The sequence below is a fragment of the Oncorhynchus mykiss genome, chromosome 21, assembly GCF_013265735.2.
Source record: "Oncorhynchus mykiss isolate Arlee chromosome 21, USDA_OmykA_1.1, whole genome shotgun sequence".
In the NCBI taxonomy this organism is placed as follows: domain Eukaryota; kingdom Metazoa; phylum Chordata; class Actinopteri; order Salmoniformes; family Salmonidae; genus Oncorhynchus; species Oncorhynchus mykiss.
The window spans coordinates 20,930,187-20,947,796 of NC_048585.1; the positions used below are offsets into that span (position 1 = coordinate 20,930,187).

General features: G+C 44.3%; 1 protein-coding gene across 2 annotated transcripts; it reads left to right on the forward strand.

The window, feature by feature from the left end:
• The first annotated feature begins 1,286 nt into the window (after positions 1–1,286).
• LOC110499979 (protein FAM180A) lies at positions 1,287–13,104 on the forward strand. Of its 2 annotated transcripts, XM_021577065.2 has the most exons (4): positions 1,287–1,736; positions 6,775–6,918; positions 7,590–7,687; positions 12,275–13,104. In XM_021577065.2, the coding sequence occupies exons 1-4, from the start codon at positions 1,658–1,660 to the stop codon at positions 12,620–12,622; spliced, it is 669 nt and encodes a 222-aa protein (XP_021432740.2). In that variant the 5' UTR covers positions 1,287–1,657; the 3' UTR covers positions 12,623–13,104. The 2 variants fall into 2 exon arrangements, with proteins under 2 accessions (XP_021432740.2, XP_021432741.2); XM_021577066.2 differs by lacking the exon at positions 6,775–6,918 and having other exon boundaries at positions 1,314–1,736.
• Positions 13,105–17,610: the final 4,506 nt, after the last annotated feature.

The following is a 17,610-nucleotide window of genomic DNA, read 5'->3' on the forward strand; positions in this document are numbered from 1 at the left end:
TCTTTACCTACTGGACATTGTTTTCTCAGACTCAGAATATCATCTGTTATTACCTTCTGAGTTGATTGCGTAATGTACTGAGAGACAGACAGGTGTTAACTTGTTCACTGGGAATATCATCACCTTCTCTCATCATGCTTTATTGGAATATACTGTTCCTTCAGTGAGACACGGAAGGGCAGAATACCTCAGGTGCCCATCTGGTTTTAGAGGTGAACGTTTCAATTCAACATATTGTGTTCGTAAAGCAAATAACTTGAAAGTCAGAGGGCTCTTAATTGATCATGCCCTCCAGCATTGCCTGATATATCAGTGAAATGTTTGAAGTTACCTTATCAAGGTGGTGGCAATAGTGATGTGAAGTGGGTAATTAAAACCGCTGGCAATTTTAGATTTTCATTTAGATTTCATATCAGTCATCAGTCATATTTTTTATGATCATGAGCTGATAATATAGAAGCAGTAATTGTAAAACAAACCGTTTAACCCAAACGATCATTTATGAATACACCATTAGTTCTCAGCAGTAGAGTACTGATATAGCAGATATTGGTTGAGCTCTGAAATACATACTGCAAAAACAGTCAGTAAGCTGAGGTAGAATGGTGTAATTCTATTTAATAATAGCAGACTCATTTCTGAAATCGCTTGTTTTTTCCAGTTATTTTCCTTTATTCCCTGCCTTCATCTCAGAGGACAGGCCAACCAAAGCAAAGCCCCTGGATTCCTGAGCAAACCACTATGCTCCTTGGCCCTGGTAGCGAGAGTTCTGAATGTTGTTGTAACTGACATCATGTGACTGACTACACAGAGAACAGAAACTGTTCACTGAGGACAATGGAGAGACGAAGAGAACCCTGAAATGCTATACTGCACTGTAGTCTATTGTATGTGGAGTGGATGTATTTGAAGTGGGCAGATATTGGTGTTTTAGTCTTGTCTGTGATGAAGCTGTCAGACACTTACTGTGTATACAATATGTGGAATGCAGGTGGATTCTAAGACCGAGCATGATGATGATGGAGACGTGGTATTCCTCACAGTAGTGATTGTCTCAGCCACCATCTTTGTCTCTGTGTGAGGTAGCAATAAGCCTGGGGACGAGGTTACGATATGACTATGATGACCATTATGCTAATGCTGATGGAAACCATATTGGAAACGACGGTGACTACAACAATGATGATGATGATGATGATACTGGACAGGTTTTACAGGTTGTAGACCAGCTGCAGCCAGTCTGGTGTCAGCTCTGCCTCAGCCAGTAGCACGGTGAGCGGCAGGCCAGCCACTAACAGAGCAGCCATTCCCTGGGTCTTGATGACTTCCAGATGACAGCCCAGACAGCCTGGCCCGAGAGAACTCAGCACTCAGTCACAGACAGAGAGAGAGGGGGGAGGCAGAGATAGGGTAGGGGAGGAGAGAGAGAAACAGACAGACAAAGGAAAGGATGAAGCAGTTGCATGTGAAGTGGTTTAGCAGTGCTCCAGTCAGCGTTCTTACCTCATTCTCCTGATGGTTGTTGGTACACAGCTCTCTCCAGCTGGGGCCTGGCTGGCTGCTGTGATTAGCTGGTGACTGATCCACATTCAGATCCCATTGAGACAGACAGACGACAGGGCAGTGTCAGTGTGTGTGTGCTGGGCCGAGAGTCAGCATGATGCATCAGTGGGGTCTACTCATCACTGTGTTCTACTGCCAGCTGTTCCTGGCTGCTGCTCAACACTGGAGGAAAGGTAGGACACCTGAGTACCTCACAGAGCTTCGACTGACTTCAGGTCAGTTTGAGGGGTCCACATAGACACGTTCATAGAAAGTTAATGGTTGTTGTGTAGACGTACTCAGAGCTAGTCGCAATAAGAAGTAATGAACTGCATTTAGGAATCAAAGGAAAAAATTAACTACTATAACATAATTAACTTATGTATTAAGTATCGTTGTGCGTTATCATAACTGAACGTTTTGCTGCCAAATAGATTAATTATGTGGAGTTAAGTAGGCTACATTTTTTTATGTAGACTTTTTTCTGATGCGTTTGCAGACTTTTATGAGATTTAATGTTTTTTTGAAGAAAAGACAAATGTTTTGATTGCTTTGGCAGGGCTGTGGGTGTTAGGCTCCTGTATGTATGTGATTGTGTTGATGAGAAGGAGAGAAATGCTATTTTCTGAATATCTTTCGACAGAGAAAAACAACTTCAAGTGCCTCTTTGTAGTTGGGTCCAAACATTTGGATCCACATTCATACATTTTCCCTCCCTCCCACACACGTCAATGTTTGGTTCCTTGGAAATGTTGACTGCCGAAAATAGGTCCCTCCGAATTAAGGAATGAGGAGGGTGGATTTACATGTAAATCACTGAATCAGTCACATGATGTTGAACTTGCTTCAGGAAACGCAACTTAGCTCAGGTCTTTGCAGGCAGATGAGATCCAGTCATATACAGTCTTGGCCAAAAGTTTTGAGAATGACACAAATATATGTTTTCACAAAGTTTGCTGCTTCAGTGTCTTTAGATATTTTTGTCAAATGTTACTATGGAATACTGAAGTATAATTACAAGCATTTTATAAGTGTCAAGTATTTTATTGACAATTACATGAAGTTGATGCAAGAGTCATTATTTGCAGTGTTGACCCTTATTTTTCAAGACCTCTGCGATCTGACCCTGGCATGCTGTCAATTAACTTCTGGGCCACATCCTGACTGATGGCAGCCCATTCTTGCATATTCAATGCTTGAAGTTTGTCAGAATTTGTGGGTTTTTGTTTGTCCACCCGCCTCTTGAGGCTTGACCACAAGTTCTCAATGGGATTAAGGTCTGGGGAGTTTCCTGGCCATGGACCCAAAATACTGATGTTTTGTTCCCCGAGCCACTTACTTATCACTTTTGCCTTATGGCAAGGTGCTCCATCATGCTGGAAAAGGCATTGTTCGTCATCAAACTGTTCCTGGATGGTTGGGAGAAGTTCCTATTGGAGGATGTGTTGGTACCATTCTTTATTCATGGGTGTGTTCTTAGGCAAAATTGTGAGTGAGCCCACTCCCTTGGCTGAGAAGCAACCCCACACATGAATGGTCTCAGGATGCTTTCCTGTTGGCATGACACAGGACTGATGGTAGCGCTCACCTTGTCTTCTCCGGACAAGCTTTTTCTGGATGCCCCAAACAATCGGAAAGGGGATTCATCAGAGAAAATTACTTTACCCCAGTCCTCAGCAGTCCAATCCCTGTACCTTTTGCAGAATATCAGTCTGTCTCTGAACTTTTTCCTGGAGAGAAGTGGCTTCTTTGCTGCCCTTCTTGACACCAGGCCATCCTCCACTGTGTGTGCAGATGCACTCACACCTGCCTGCTGCCATTCCTGAGCAAACTCTGTACTGGTGGTGCCCCGATCCCACAGCTGAATCAACTTTAGGAGATGGTCCTGGCGCCTGCTGGACTTTCTTGGGCACCCTGAAGCCTTCGTCACAACAATTGAACCGCTCTCCTTGAAGTTCTTTATGATCCGATAAATGGTTGATTTAGGTGCAATCTTCCTGGCAGCAATATCCTTGCCTGTGAAGCCCTTTTTGTGCAAAGCAATGATGACGGCATGTGTTTCCTTGCAGGTAACCATGGCTGACAGAGGAAGAACAATGATTCCAAGCACCACCCTCCTTTTGAAGCTTCCAGTCTGTTATTCAAATTCAATCAGCATGACAGAGTGATCTCCAGCCTTGTCCTCGTCAACACTCACACCTGTGTTAATGAGAGAATCACTGACATGATGTCAGCTGGTCCTTTTGTGGCAGGGCTGAAATGCAGTGGACATGTTTTTGGGGGGATTTAGTTAATTTGCATGGCAAAGAGGGACTTCATCTGATCACTCTTCATAACATTCTGGAGTATATGCAAATTGTCATCATACAAACTGAGGCAGCAGACAAATGAATATCTGTGTCATTCTCAAAACATTTGGCCACGACTGTACATGATGTGACTGTGTGGATACGAGTCTGACATGATCAGATAAAATAACACAAACTTTATTAATCCCAGAGGGGAAACTGGTCTGTCAATCAGTCATGTGTCTCAGTATCCTTTAGGAAAATATTACTAGTAGTACTAAGCTTATCTACTGTATGGCTATTGAACGTCAGGTCACTTCTAAAGATCACGTCTGAATATTTAGGATTTGATAGAGGGGACAGACAGTGATTTAGAATTGGGGACAAACTGTAAGTGTAGCCCATGTGACTGTCTCTGGCCCACTGTGTCCCTCTGACTGCTGCCAAATTCTTCCCCAGCTGTTTTGACTGCAGCAGCTTGGAAGAACATCTGCATGTCTGACTTGACGTATTGTTATCCCTTCAACATTGAGACATATCTTGTCCCATATTTGGAGCTCTCACGTCTTCGGCCCACTGGGAATGTTCTAATTAGGACACATACCAGAGTGTGTGCATTCTGTGGAAAATATCAGTTTAGACATCACAATGCAAATATGTAAACTGGTTAAGCAAACATCATTCATCAGTTGTAGTATGTCAAATGTTCCTGACTTTGGTTTTGGCTCTGACTTTAATCCAAATAACCATTACTGTAAACCTGGAGGACAGTGACCTCTGGTTTGCCTGCTTTTCTCTAGTCACGACACAATTCCAGCCAGGACCATTTAGCACTGTTTGTAATGAATGGCTTTGTGTTTTCCCCTGGCTCATTGCATGTGCTTAGAGGGAGATTACAAGTTCCCTGCTTGTTTGTGAGGACACAGGGGACAGTGTCCTAGCAAACACTGATTATTTAGTCTAGCGCTACAGTGGGCCGAGAAGCATGAGCGATGATTGGTTTCTTCTAGCTCAGAGCTTTGAAAACTGAGATCTGCTTTCAGAGGTGGGATCATCTACTTTAAACCAGCAACCACTTATTCCATATGTGATCGGCTAGATTTGGAAACCGAGGCTACTGTGTATCAGATGACTGTGTTGGCCCGCTGAGCTAAAGCCTAGGCATTACACAAGTCTTCAGGTCTCAGGCAAGGTTACACATCACATGGGCATTGCACGTAGATGTTTCTTTGTGTTGCTGTTGTTCTGCTGAGGTGAAAAGAAGGTTCCCTCCTGTTCTTCACTTCTGACTCGAGCTTAACACAGTGGACTCAACTCATCATCTGTGTGTGGAATTCCAGCTCCACCTACCTCCACTTATAGATACACACTGGAAGGCATCAGGAAAGGATGTGCTCCTGGATGAAAGTCAACATTGGGGCTTAGGCTTTCCAGTACATACTGGATGAGTATCTCACTTGGATGCACAGTAGCACATATCAGCCCAAATCTAGGTGAAAATTATGACGGCAGTGTCTGGCATTCCTCGCAGCTGCTGTATATATGGCACCTGTGCAACTACTGGTAAAACCCATACAAATTGCTGGCTGGTTGGAGCAGCCATTTTGGAGCTAATATCTCCACAGTGGTACAGCATCAACATTAACATCAAACGATTCATGGAAAATGAAGCATGGAAACAAACCTTCATAGACCTCATAACCTCACTGTTCACACTGGCTCTGTGCCAATAAAAGTAGTTGTCCCTATGGGTGTGTTCTGTATGCTTATACATTCCAACACTGATTATTTAACCCTGTTTCTGAATGGGGAGAATATGGCAAGTGTTGTCCCATCGAGAGTGTGAGGCCTTGGTGGCCGGACGGTGAGGAGTACAGTGGAGGGGGGCTGGGAATAGCAAGACCTGATCTTGGATCAGAATCCATATGGAGTACAGTCGGAGAACAGTGGAATTGTGCTGGGTGTCAGTTGACCAGTAGCTGATTCCTGATCAGTTTCCATTGAGAGGGCCAATGTTTAAACTATGATCCTCATTAAGCTCAGTGAGCCTATATTTATCTTGGCTCAAACAGCAGATTACTGTACAGTGATTGGATATCTGGCTTAGATTAGTAACAAGAGCACATTCTACAGTAGTAGGGAACTGACCAAGCTCGGAAAGAATGTCACTCTCTGACAGGTGTTGTATCTATGAGAGAATGAGTAAGCTATGGTGTGAGGTATAGATAAACAGTAGCCCCGTGTGCTGTGTTTCATAAAGCTAAGTTACAACTGCATTTAACTCTGAACTGTTGAGAGGACAACTTATTTTACCCCTAGCCACGCTGTGTTCCTACCATGACCTTTCTGTTCTGTCCAGGGCCCAGGCATTCCTCAGACAGACTGAAGCACTGCATGATCGATGGTCTGTTTGTGTCCATTTCATACATGCTCCGACTTCCAATCAAGCTTCTTATTTGGACCTTGTCTGTCTGTACCTGACCCTTCAACCCAAAAGCACATGGCCCTGTACTTTCAACACACAGTCGGAGTTCCAGCCAGGTATTCAGGGATGTAATGGAAAAAAAAGCAAATAAGGTATTGAGGGAGAGATGTTGTTGCACCAGACTTTATTTGGGTTGGGCTGGGTCATCTCTAGGTTATGTTAACAACATTTCTCAACGTGTCATATTTTTCTGTTGCGGTCAAATACTTGACCACAAGAATGTCTCTATGTACTGCAGCTGTCTCTCAAACTGGTGAAGGGTATTATCATGTCACTACTGTGACTCCTGCCTCAAATCATCCCCTCACTGTTCAGAAGCTGCTCAGAGTAATACAGAGGGAACCCTGTGAAAAGAAGCCCATTAGTCCCATTATCTCACTTAATGTTAATCAGGCTTAGGTCATTTTTGAGAGATTAGACGAGTCCTTTGTAGATATAACTACCACATCTCCCTTACAGGTCAAAGAATAGGTGTGAAGGAGGTGGCTCAGCGAATGGTCTCATCTGAGATCAGAATACCTGCCTTAGCTGCATTTAGCTCAGGAGCTGCCTTTAGCTCAGCAGTCTTGTGGTATGCAAGGGACCAAGGTTGGAACCCAGTTGGTAAGCTTGTGCCCAGGTGTTTCTCTGCTTCTGCTCCTGGTTAGCTCCCCTTATAAATGACAGAGCTGCCTTAATCTGCGGTTCTGAATGCTGAGAGAGAGGGTTTTTATAAGGAGCAGACCACAGCTCCTGAACTCTCAGGCCTGCTGCGGCACATATGCCCTGACACTTTGAAATCTGACCGCCCTACCCTATAGCCTATGCCCTATAGACACACCTGGCTCTTTGAAAAGAGGGGGCATCTATAACGTGGGACATACCAGCGATTACCGGTGTCAGAGGTTAAAAGGTTTTCACCCAGTTTCACATAGGGACATCTGCTGCAGTTTACCCCCTAGCTGTCTCCCACAAACCTGGGGCTCGATAGTTTAACCTACGTAGACATGTTTACAGTGTGCAGTAAGTGTAGGATTTTACATGACCTATAGCCACTGTGTCAATGTATTTGACTATATTGTATACTGTATGCCACTGCGTAAATACTGCAACATGTGTTGTGTTTGACTGACCTCCTGGTCACAACAACGGCAACCATATTCACCCGCTCAACGGGAAATTCTGGATCTATTGTATTTCAGGACTTCTTTTGGTTTGCTATTGGTTTAATGAGTCATTCAACTACTCAAAATACTATCTCTCCTCTTCTCACTTTCTCTCCCCTTTCTCTTCAGCCCTTTACCCATCAGCCTTTAGAGTGAAGCGTGGCACACACTCATTGGTCAACCCCACCTTCCAGAACTCTGTGGAAGATGTTAACCTGCTGTTTGAGGTGAGTCGACAATAGCCATCTCTGCTTAAATTACATTAATGAGCATAAAGGGGATTTAATTCATTGTGAATGTTACTTGGAAACAAGAAGATTGTTGTCAGATAAAGTTAAATCTTCCACAAATGTAAAGTTTTATTACAGGCTCTCAGTCTGTAACAGTCTGGCTCTTCTCTCCGACCCACAATGGATCATCCAGAGACCCTCCTCTCAGATCATTTCGTCTTTAATACTTAATATTGTTCTGACATTGAATTCCATATCCCAGAGGCCCTTGCTTCTTCTCGTTGTTGAGCCAGACCATATCCACTGTGGGCACAACCCAGATTCATCCACACATATTACAGCTGGTATGTTGGAGCCCAAGAAGCAAACATTATGTCTGGACATATACTGCTCAACCATCCACCGCTCTGATATTTGAGTGGAAAACATGGACACAGAGGTCATAGGTTATTGAATCTTTGTGAATCTTGTGGGGTAGCAGCAAAACATGTTGCATCAGAATCAATGCCACTCAAGCTTTTATATTCACCATTGCTTCTAAATAAAATATCTTAGGCATAACAAGTCAAAAATACCTGAAAGCTCATCTCTTGTGCTTTTGGGAAGAATTCTTAACTTTCAGAAACTCTGTTAGTTACTTAAGTGAGTTGTGGGTCGCATAGGGGCCCCTTTCTCCATACTGTAGCAAACTCTTATATCAGTCCTTGTCAGTGTCAAATCTCAAATCTTAAATCGACCCCTAGACCCTGCACTTATGGAGATCTGAGAGTGCATAGGGTCTAAGGGTTGATTTGGAATTGGGCATTACAGTATGGGAAGAGGCTACATTTCTACTGTTTGTTATGAAAGAACTCAGAACATTGCTGAGCAAACAACGGAAACCAAGAAGTGCGTTTGGAGTAAGCAAAGTTGGAGAGCTCTTGTCTTCAGCAGTGGGCCTATGTGTGTAGGTGTGTGTATCTCCTCAGAGTTCCATTCAGAGAGAGAGAAGTGAAAGTTAGATGTATTGAATGTTTGACTCCTCTTCTCCTACAAATTGAAGAGCTGAAACATTTCCTGTTTGATGTGAATCTTGTGGATACCACCGCTCGTCGTGCTGCAGGGAAATGGAGGTCGGAGGTGGGAAGGGCCGAGGCAGAGGTGCTGTAGGCAAAGTGAACAGAAAGTTTGAACTCATGGGTTCAAACTTTCTGAATTTCATACAGTTGAACTTGGGCAACGAGAGTCATGGTTGGAGCAGGAACGTAGTTTTGACCCACTGGGAAAGGGAAACTGAAGCCTCAGTCAGCAGTCGTCATCAGTAGCAGTGTGTGGATAAAATCACTGGGGAAACCAAGCCAGGAAAAAAAGCCATATTACAACCTGTGTTGTGAGAATTTATTTGTCTGTTCTATGACCTGTTAGTTCATATGCCTTGCCACCGTGATATATAGGCCTAAGACCGAGTCAATAAGAAGACACAGTGGCAGAATAAATTCAACCACACATTTGTTTCATCACAAAACCGGAGAGCAACATCTGTCCGGTGAAGTCCACAAAGCATATTGAATGTAACCAACAGTTACATGAACTACAGCATCGTCAAGCAAGTTGTTTCCGAAATTTTCAGACTACTTAACAACTATCGATTTAGAACCACGGAGAGTTACTGCAAGTCACAAAGAAAACAGGAACTACCTCCACTATTCCAGAACCATCATCTTCAACATTTCAACATCATCAAATCACCTACTGTATGCTTAGTCTAATACAGTGACAACTAAAATACACCAAAAACAATCTAGTCCAATCAACGTAATGTGGCGTACAGCAAGTCAGCCACCAGGGGGAGACTCGTCAAGGCCTGGTGACAGTCGGTGTATACATCACGAGGCGATGGCTCCATCTGCTGGACGTGTCAGGTCTCGACGAGTTCTCCGGACAGGATTAATTGGGTCTGATTGGGAGTTGGTGAGTAATCAAAGGCTGATTGCTCACCAGCTGTGCAAGGCCCATACAGCTGCCAGAAGAGCAGCATACAGGGAGAGTGGGGGAAGAAAGGACTCCTGTATAGTTGGGGATGGGGGGAAGAAAGGACTCCTGTATAGGTGGGGATGGGGGGAAGAAAGGACTCCTGTATAGTTGGGGATGGGGGGAAGAAAGGACTCCTGTATAGGTGGGGATGGGGGGAAGAAAGGACTCCTGTATAGTTGGGGATGGGGGGAAGAAAGGACTCCTGTATAGTTGGGGATGGGGGAAGAAAGGACTCCTGTATAGTTGGGGATGGGGGGTAGAAAGGACTCCTGTATAGGTGGGGATGGGGGGAAGAAAGGACTCCTGTATAGTTGGGGATGGGGGGAAGAAAGGACTCCTGTATAGGTGGGGATGGGGGGAAGAAAGGACTCCTGTATAGGTGGAGATGGGGGGTAGAAAGGACTCCTGTATAGTTGGGGATGGGGGGTAGAAAGGACTCCTGTATAGTTGGGGATGGGGGGAAGAAAGGACTCCTGTATAGTTGGGGATGGGGGGAAGAAAGGACTCCTGTATAGTTGGGGATGGGGGAAGAAAGGACTCCTGTATAGGTGGGGATGGGGGGAAGAAAGGACTCCTGTATAGGTGGGGATGGGGGGAAGAAAGGACTCCTGTATAGTTGGGGATGGCGGGAAGAAAGGACTCCTGTATAGTTGGGGATGGCGGGAAGAAATGACTCCTGTATAGTTGGGGATGGGGGGAAGAAAGGACTCCTGTATAGTTGGGGATGGGGGGAAGAAAGTACTCCTGTATAGGTGGGGATGGGGGGAAGAAAGGACTCCTGTATAGGTGGGGATGGGGGGAAGAAAGGACTCCTGTATAGTTGGGGATGGGGGGAAGAAAGGACTCCTGTATAGGTGGGGATGGGGGGAAGAAAGGACTCCTGTATAGTTGGGGATGGGGGGAAGAAAGGACTCCTGTATAGTTGGGGATGGGGGGTAGAAAGGACTCCTGTATAGGTGGGGATGGGGGGAAGAAAGGACTCCTGTATAGTTGGGGATGGGGGGAAGAAAGGACTCCTGTATAGGTGGGGATGGGGGGAAGAAAGGACTCCTGTATAGGTGGGGATGGGGGGAAGAAAGGACTCCTGTATAGGTGGGGATGGGGGGAAGAAAGGACTCCTGTATAGTTGGGGATGGGGGGAAGAAAGGACTCCTGTATAGGTGGGGATGGGGGGAAGAAAGGACTCCTGTATAGTTGGGGATGGGGGGAAGAAAGGACTCCTGTATAGGTGGGGATGGGGGGAAGAAAGGACTCCTGTATAGTTGGGGATGGGGGGAAGAAAGGACTCCTGTATAGGTGGGGATGGTTACAGGAGTGAGTGCAGTTGTGATCCCGACAGGATACAGCAAGACCTGGAGCCCAGAAGACGGTATCCCGTAGAGGGTCTCATAGGGGAGACCTTTTCTTTTTGATTTATTATTTAAATAAACACCATTGAAACCGAGTTTATCCTACTCTGTCCGTGTCTAATCTGTATAAATGTCTTGACCAAACCCCCTGGTCTTCCATAGTAAGCTCTGTGTGTGTGTGTGTGTGTGTGTGTGTGTGTGTGTGTGTGTGTGTGTGTGTGTGTGTGTGTGTGTGTGTGTGTGTGTGTGTGTGTGTGTGTGTGTGTGTGTGTGTGTGTGTGCACGTAGAAAAACACATTGACACCCTACTTGTAGAGAAATGCCAATGCCTTCCTCCTCTCTTTCATGTTGACGAAACGGTCTAGTTAGCATTAGCCTTCTACATCTAGCTACACATTGAACTTCCATCCTCTCAGGTCAAGGGCACAATGTATGAATTTATCATTGGATCAGAATCGCGGTTATAATAATTTGCCAGTATGATGAATTAAGTAAAACAAGTCCATTTATGAAAGGGGTAATTTTAGCTAGCTAGCTAGCCACCGGAGGACAACAACACAATGAAATGTGACAATTGGAGTTGTTTTTTGTCAATGATGTTTGGGTCTCAATGTGATAGGAGTGAAGCCAAATCCAAACTGGCTTCCCCTGAGACTTTTTCTTTTGGTGCGCCAAGACCATTAACAGTTTAGCTCAACACTGATTGGCTAATATTTTATCATTTTTTTCAAGGGAGGCCAAATGCCAAACAGTTTTTGACCAGACATCCTCAGATAGATGGCCTACACATACAGAGAGAAAGGGGCACAGTTTCACTCACTCTAATGCTTTCTCCGGTGAGATACATTCTGCCTCTTGCGAACTGAAGTAAAATTCTCAAAGACCGAGATGAAAGATTTTTTTTAAATGACACTTTTTTTCTTTGACATTTTTTTGGGGGAAGCCTGGCTTCCTTTGGCATCCATGAATACATGCCAGGTTACTCAAGGAAAACTGTCCCTCTATCTATGGAAGGAACAGAAACGTATTTTTAAGGTCTTAATTATTGAGTGTTTAGTCCGATTCAACAGAGGAATAAGGCAGCAAACATATTTTGTAATGTATTGTATGACCCCTACTGGTAAGAGCTTGACTTGTATTCCAGTTATACCATTGGTTTTTATGAGGTGAGTTTCACCATGACTCTGTTGGGAAATCTGATACAACTGTGCCTGTCTTCTAGATCCTGCTGGCAGGCCTGCAGATCGAGGGTGAGGACAAGCCCTTCGTGATCCCAGACATGGAGCTGGCGTCTCTGAGGTCGGTCCAAAAGCTGGAGGTTATCTGTGAAGACGTCCTGCCCAAGAGACTATCCGAGATCAGACGTTTGACCTCCCACCTGTCCCAGCGCAGAGGTGCCCTGAGCAGGGAGGACTTTGAGCGCACAGTGCTCACTATGGTGTACACTGCCCAGACTCTGGCTCATACCACCTCCCAACACCAGAAGGCGCTGTGGGGAGACGCCCTGCTGCAGCTGTTCAGGGCCATACAAGAAGATCTGACGCCCCCACCCAGGACACCTCAGCACTAGTGTTATGGACATGTGGACACATTATTTTAGATAATATAATATACTGATTATTTTATACTGTAAAACAAGAGCATTTGAAGGATGTTTTCTATTGAGTTGTATTGTATTATCAAAATGACTGTTCTGATAATGTAATATGTTTGGTTATGATCAAATGTTATGATCTAATCATATTGCAAGGAGGGTGTGGGAAAAGGAGGGATGTGAACTATATCTTGTTCATGTTCTATCTATTGGATTCCGCCTTGTTCCAGGACTTCAGATGTAAACAAACATTTTAAATATTTTATCAGTCACTCTGTCATCATGATTCATAACAGGTCTTTATCAAATCTTCTGTCATAATCTTCTCAGCTGTTTATCACAATCACATAATCTTTCCCCAGCACAGTCCTATGGCGAAAAGGAGCTTCGGATGAAGACAGGGGAATCAATTTGCTCAGCTTATTTCTCTGTAATTGATATTATAATAAAATAATGATCAATATTTTTTACTGTACCATGGTTATGGCCATGTTATGATCCAACCTATCCTGATGCAGTAAAAACATATATTTATGCCAAATCTTTTTGACTGCAGACCCATTATATATTTTTGGATTATCTGGATTCACAGGTTTTACGCACCAACAAGACTTTTTGGAGAGCACTATGGTCCTCTTTTGATATGGCCTTGTTATGAATATGTACAAATGAGGGATATGGCTATAGAATGTTCACTCACATTTGCAAAAACCGTGAGGAGGGATTTGCCTCAGTCCCAACCTGTTTTTATTTTGGAAGTAGAGGATTTTAGCTGCTCTAGCCTGCAGGGAGGATGTTAAGCTCTCCTGGTGGTCACACATAATGGCAGAGGTGAGTCCAAGCCCCATGCTCCGAGTAGAGCCCAATAGAGCCCTCATTGATGAGAAACTACAGATTGTGGTGAAGAATGTTTTTCCCAAAAAAATAAGATTACCCTTCGTTCCTTTCAGAGATCTGAGGATGGGAGGCGTTCGGCCATTATGCCAGTGATGAAACGGGGACGGACAAAGGCAAGAACAACTATGTTTTTGGGCTTGTGTTCCTACTTGTTGTTTTGCCAGATGTTACTATTTATGTTTGTCATACTTCATGCAAAGATATTTTTTTAAAGTACAGTATTTTGACTTGTTAATCAACTTAACAAATTGCTATAGGAAAGCAACCGAGTTGTGTTATTGTACTGTATCGTGTGTGAAGTTGCTGAGGACATCCGTTTCGGCGGTTCTTATGTGGGCTTAGAATCCATGGGCTTACTGTGGATCATCAGGCCAGTGTCTGGCAGTGAAACAGGACTCACACACACACACACACACACACACACCAAATTACATAAGATATGCCTCTGCTCCAGTATGAATTCTGAATTATTTTCAGTTAGCTCTCCCTACATAGTTGACTGTTTCTTTTCTCTCTGTAATACTGTAAAAAAAAACATTTTACAGATGCTCTGTAGACACAAGCCTATTTTCCAACATATGTTTTGATAATTCAGCCCAGATGTATGGAGTGTATAAGTGCCAGTCATGTTTTCCCTTTGAGATTGTCCCTTGTGTTTTAACCTATTCTAAAGCAATGGTAAATGACCAAATTTGGAATGCACTGAAATTATAGTTGTATTTTGCTCAAAGCTCTAGAAATATGCACAAGATGTACTTTGATGAGAACAACCATTTGATCCGAAGAGACATGATCCAGCCTATCACTGAAAGTGACCCCAAAGTGGAGGTGATGGTATCTTTCAGACTGCATTGTATGCACACTATACTGTATGTATTTGTACAGTGAGGAACTGACATGTGTGTGGACCTCTTTTTTGACCCCATAGGTCAGGAGGTTAAAGTGTCCATTACTGATGGTCATTGGAGAAGCTGACCAGAACTGTGCCACTGCGGAATCTGTCCAGGATGTAAGTACTGTACAGGAGCAATTAGTGTTAAGCGCCTTGCTCAAGATATATTTTTCACCTAGTCACCTCAGGGATTCAAACCAGCAACCTTTCAGTTAATGGCCCAACACTCTTAACCACTAGGCTACCTGCCACTACCTGATAATGCATACATAGACCCACATTGATTACAGTATAAGTTGGCACGCTAAAAGGCCTATCCCAGATATCACCTGACCTCTGACCTCTATGCACAGATGCACAGTACAGTATGTTGGAGAGGGCAGGGAACGGTCACCTGCTGACAACTGTGTCCTACCCTGGGGCTGGTCACCTGATCAAACCTTTCTACTCTCCTCACTTCCGCTCTAGCACCTTCTTTAGGCTTTACACCAAGAACAGGGTAAAAAGTGAGGGATTTTACAGAGCATCTCTCATCTGCTCTTACTTACTGTAAGGCTAGATCAAGGAACCCAGTCGATAGTATCCCGAGACATTACACACACGACATTATAAGTCTTTGAAAGGTATTGTTTTTCATGAGTATTTTTACCCTACTGTAAAACTGTGATGTATTGTTGCAGTGATCATGTTGTGGGGAGGGTCCAAATGGAGGGGGATCCTGGAGTTCCTTCAGAAGAACCTGTACCAAAGACAGGACCCCTCTGTCCCCTCAGAGCTGTGAGATCCTCCTGGACTATCTCCATTATAGTCGTCGCTTCTCCAGCTTCATTATCTGTCAGGACCCTATTCTTGAAATTAAAGAGAGAAGATATTGGTTGGATTTGTTTTTACTCACCAGGTGGCAGCATTGTACAGTCTCTTAAATGACTGGTCTGCTGCTCGTAGGTGTCATACTAGTCAATGTCCTGACAATTGCAAGGAGGAAGAAGAGGAGATGGTCGACATCCGCCTTTCATCAAAGTCCTTATGGGGAAGCCTTTCTGTTTAAAGACCTTGGGTCAAACCTTGGCTGCTCGGTCACGGTTGAGTTGTGGTCTTCTAGCCAACCTGGTTGGGATTCCAAACTCCTGTGAGGTGATATGAAGTGTTATTGATATCAGCTGAATTGGAGAGAATGAACACCGCTGCCTTTAACTCTCATCAACTGCAGAACTTTTTTTGTTGTTGTTGAGATGTCACCCATATTCTCACTTCAGATCACTCCATTCTGGCAAAGTGGACCAATGGCGTAAACATCTCCATGTGTTGCTCATATATTAAACCAATAGCCTGGTCCCAGATCTGTTTGCTCTGTGTTGCTCCTATGTTCATTGGCATCCCAAACATCGTCATGCACAAACAGATCTGGGACTACGTAGGCTACTAAACCAATGCCTTCTCTAGTGATGAAGGATAAAATACCCAATTTGGCAACCTGTCGTGCTATTAAACCAATGCCTTCTCTAGTGATGAAATGTAAAATCCCAATCTGGCATCCCGCCGTGCCATTAAACCAATGCCTTGTGTCTTTGTTTAAGAATAAACTCCCAATCTGGCATCCTGCCGTGCCATTAAACCAATGCCTTCTCTAGTGATGAAGGGTAAATTCCCAATCTGGCATCCCGCCGTGCCGTTAAACCTTTACAGACTCAGTGGAGTATATCCTCAACCTTCATTCCTCTAGCAGCCTTGTGGTGTGACTTGCCCCCCTATTATTATGAGGAGGAAGTAATCCAGCGCCTGTATCCCATGCATCAGATCCACGCTCCGGCCCCACCATGGAAAATATTCCACTGGCAGCCCCTCAGCACGGCCCATATGGACCAAATTCCTCCTTTTGAAACTCCATTGAAAGAATATGTTCCTGTTGTGAGCCCGAAAAAAAAGGGGAGTAATAGATAAAAGCGATTTTAAAATAAAACATTTGTATTACTTATTGTCACACATGGCGGCGGTAGAGAAGAGAATGGGAGGGATTTAGAGACGCAGTCAGAGACTCCAGATGTTAGGTTCAGATGTTCTGATTTATGAGCTATAGAGCCATGCACAGTGTGAGGCTATTGCCCAGATAATGATGCCACCTAGTGACCATGGCAATGTACAAATCCTGTAACTCTGGTTAGGGTCCATGCCATGTTAAGTGGGCAGCCCACAGAACACTAGATCTAGAATCCCTACTCCCCAGGGGCTGATAGTGAGGTAGGATTTTAGAAATGTGGCCCACCCAGTTTTAGTAGGGAGGTGGAAGGGAGGGTTGACATATTTCCCTGTCCATCCATAGAGTTTTGACAGACTGATATGGCATGTATAATGGCTAGGGAGCCTGGCTTTGACAGTGAGAAGGGAGAGGGGTGATGATGCCAACATTGTGTGCGCTTACGTCCTTGTGTGTGTGTTAGTTTCCTATGTGTTAGTCATGGAATGGGATACCTCAGTGTATCCAACAGCCAATTACACAGTATGAGGAGGGTAGTGCCTAACCCATAACAAACAATACTTTAACAGCCTGCATGAACTCATGAGATCAGCCTGAAATTAAATTAACACACTACCACTACTTGGGATCATGTCACCAAGAATAGATAAAACTCACAGCAGACTGTCAATCTACTTCTTGCCAAGCACTTGCCCTCTTTGATGTGGTTCTTGGTGACGGCTTCTCCTCCAAAAACCCCATAATCCTCAGTAACCGAAGTGGCCACATTTATCACAGCTCTTGGAATTCTGGCATTCTGCTCCATGTTCCCACAAAATAGATTTGTTGTGCATAGTGCCCCTGACACAGTCGATAAGCGATGGGAGATCATTGTCAGGGAGGAAGTGATGAGGCTTAGGCATGAAGTGGTTCTCTCTTACTCCCCTCTACAGCTCTTATTTAGTATTGTTATGTAGAGGTGCTTAGTTCTCATGAGAGTTCTGGTAGTGTTATGTAGAGCTGCTAGGTTCTCATGAGAGTTCTAATAAGCCCTGTTTCAACACAACCCATTGCAAGGGTCGTCAACTCAATTTGGCCTGGTGTAATCCTACCACAGGTGCTGGCTTCCCAAGGGGAAATGCTCATCCTGTGTGTGTGTGTTTGTGTGTGTGTGTGTGTGTGTGTGTGTGTGTGTGTGTGTGTGTGTGTGTGTGTGTGTGT

What these genes read in the sequence shown, in the direction of transcription:
- LOC110499979 (XM_021577065.2), top strand. Translation starts at nt 1,658, where the DNA reads ATGATGCATCAGTGGGGTCTACTCATCACTGTGTTCTACTGCCAGCTG. An exon ending in TGCTCAACACTGGAGGAAAG is followed by an intron (nt 1,737 to 6,774) that starts GTAGGACACCTG and finishes TCTCCCTTACAG; the next exon opens with GTCAAAGAATAGGTGTGAAG. An exon ending in ATGTTAACCTGCTGTTTGAG is followed by an intron (nt 7,688 to 12,274) that starts GTGAGTCGACAA and finishes CCTGTCTTCTAG; the next exon opens with ATCCTGCTGGCAGGCCTGCA.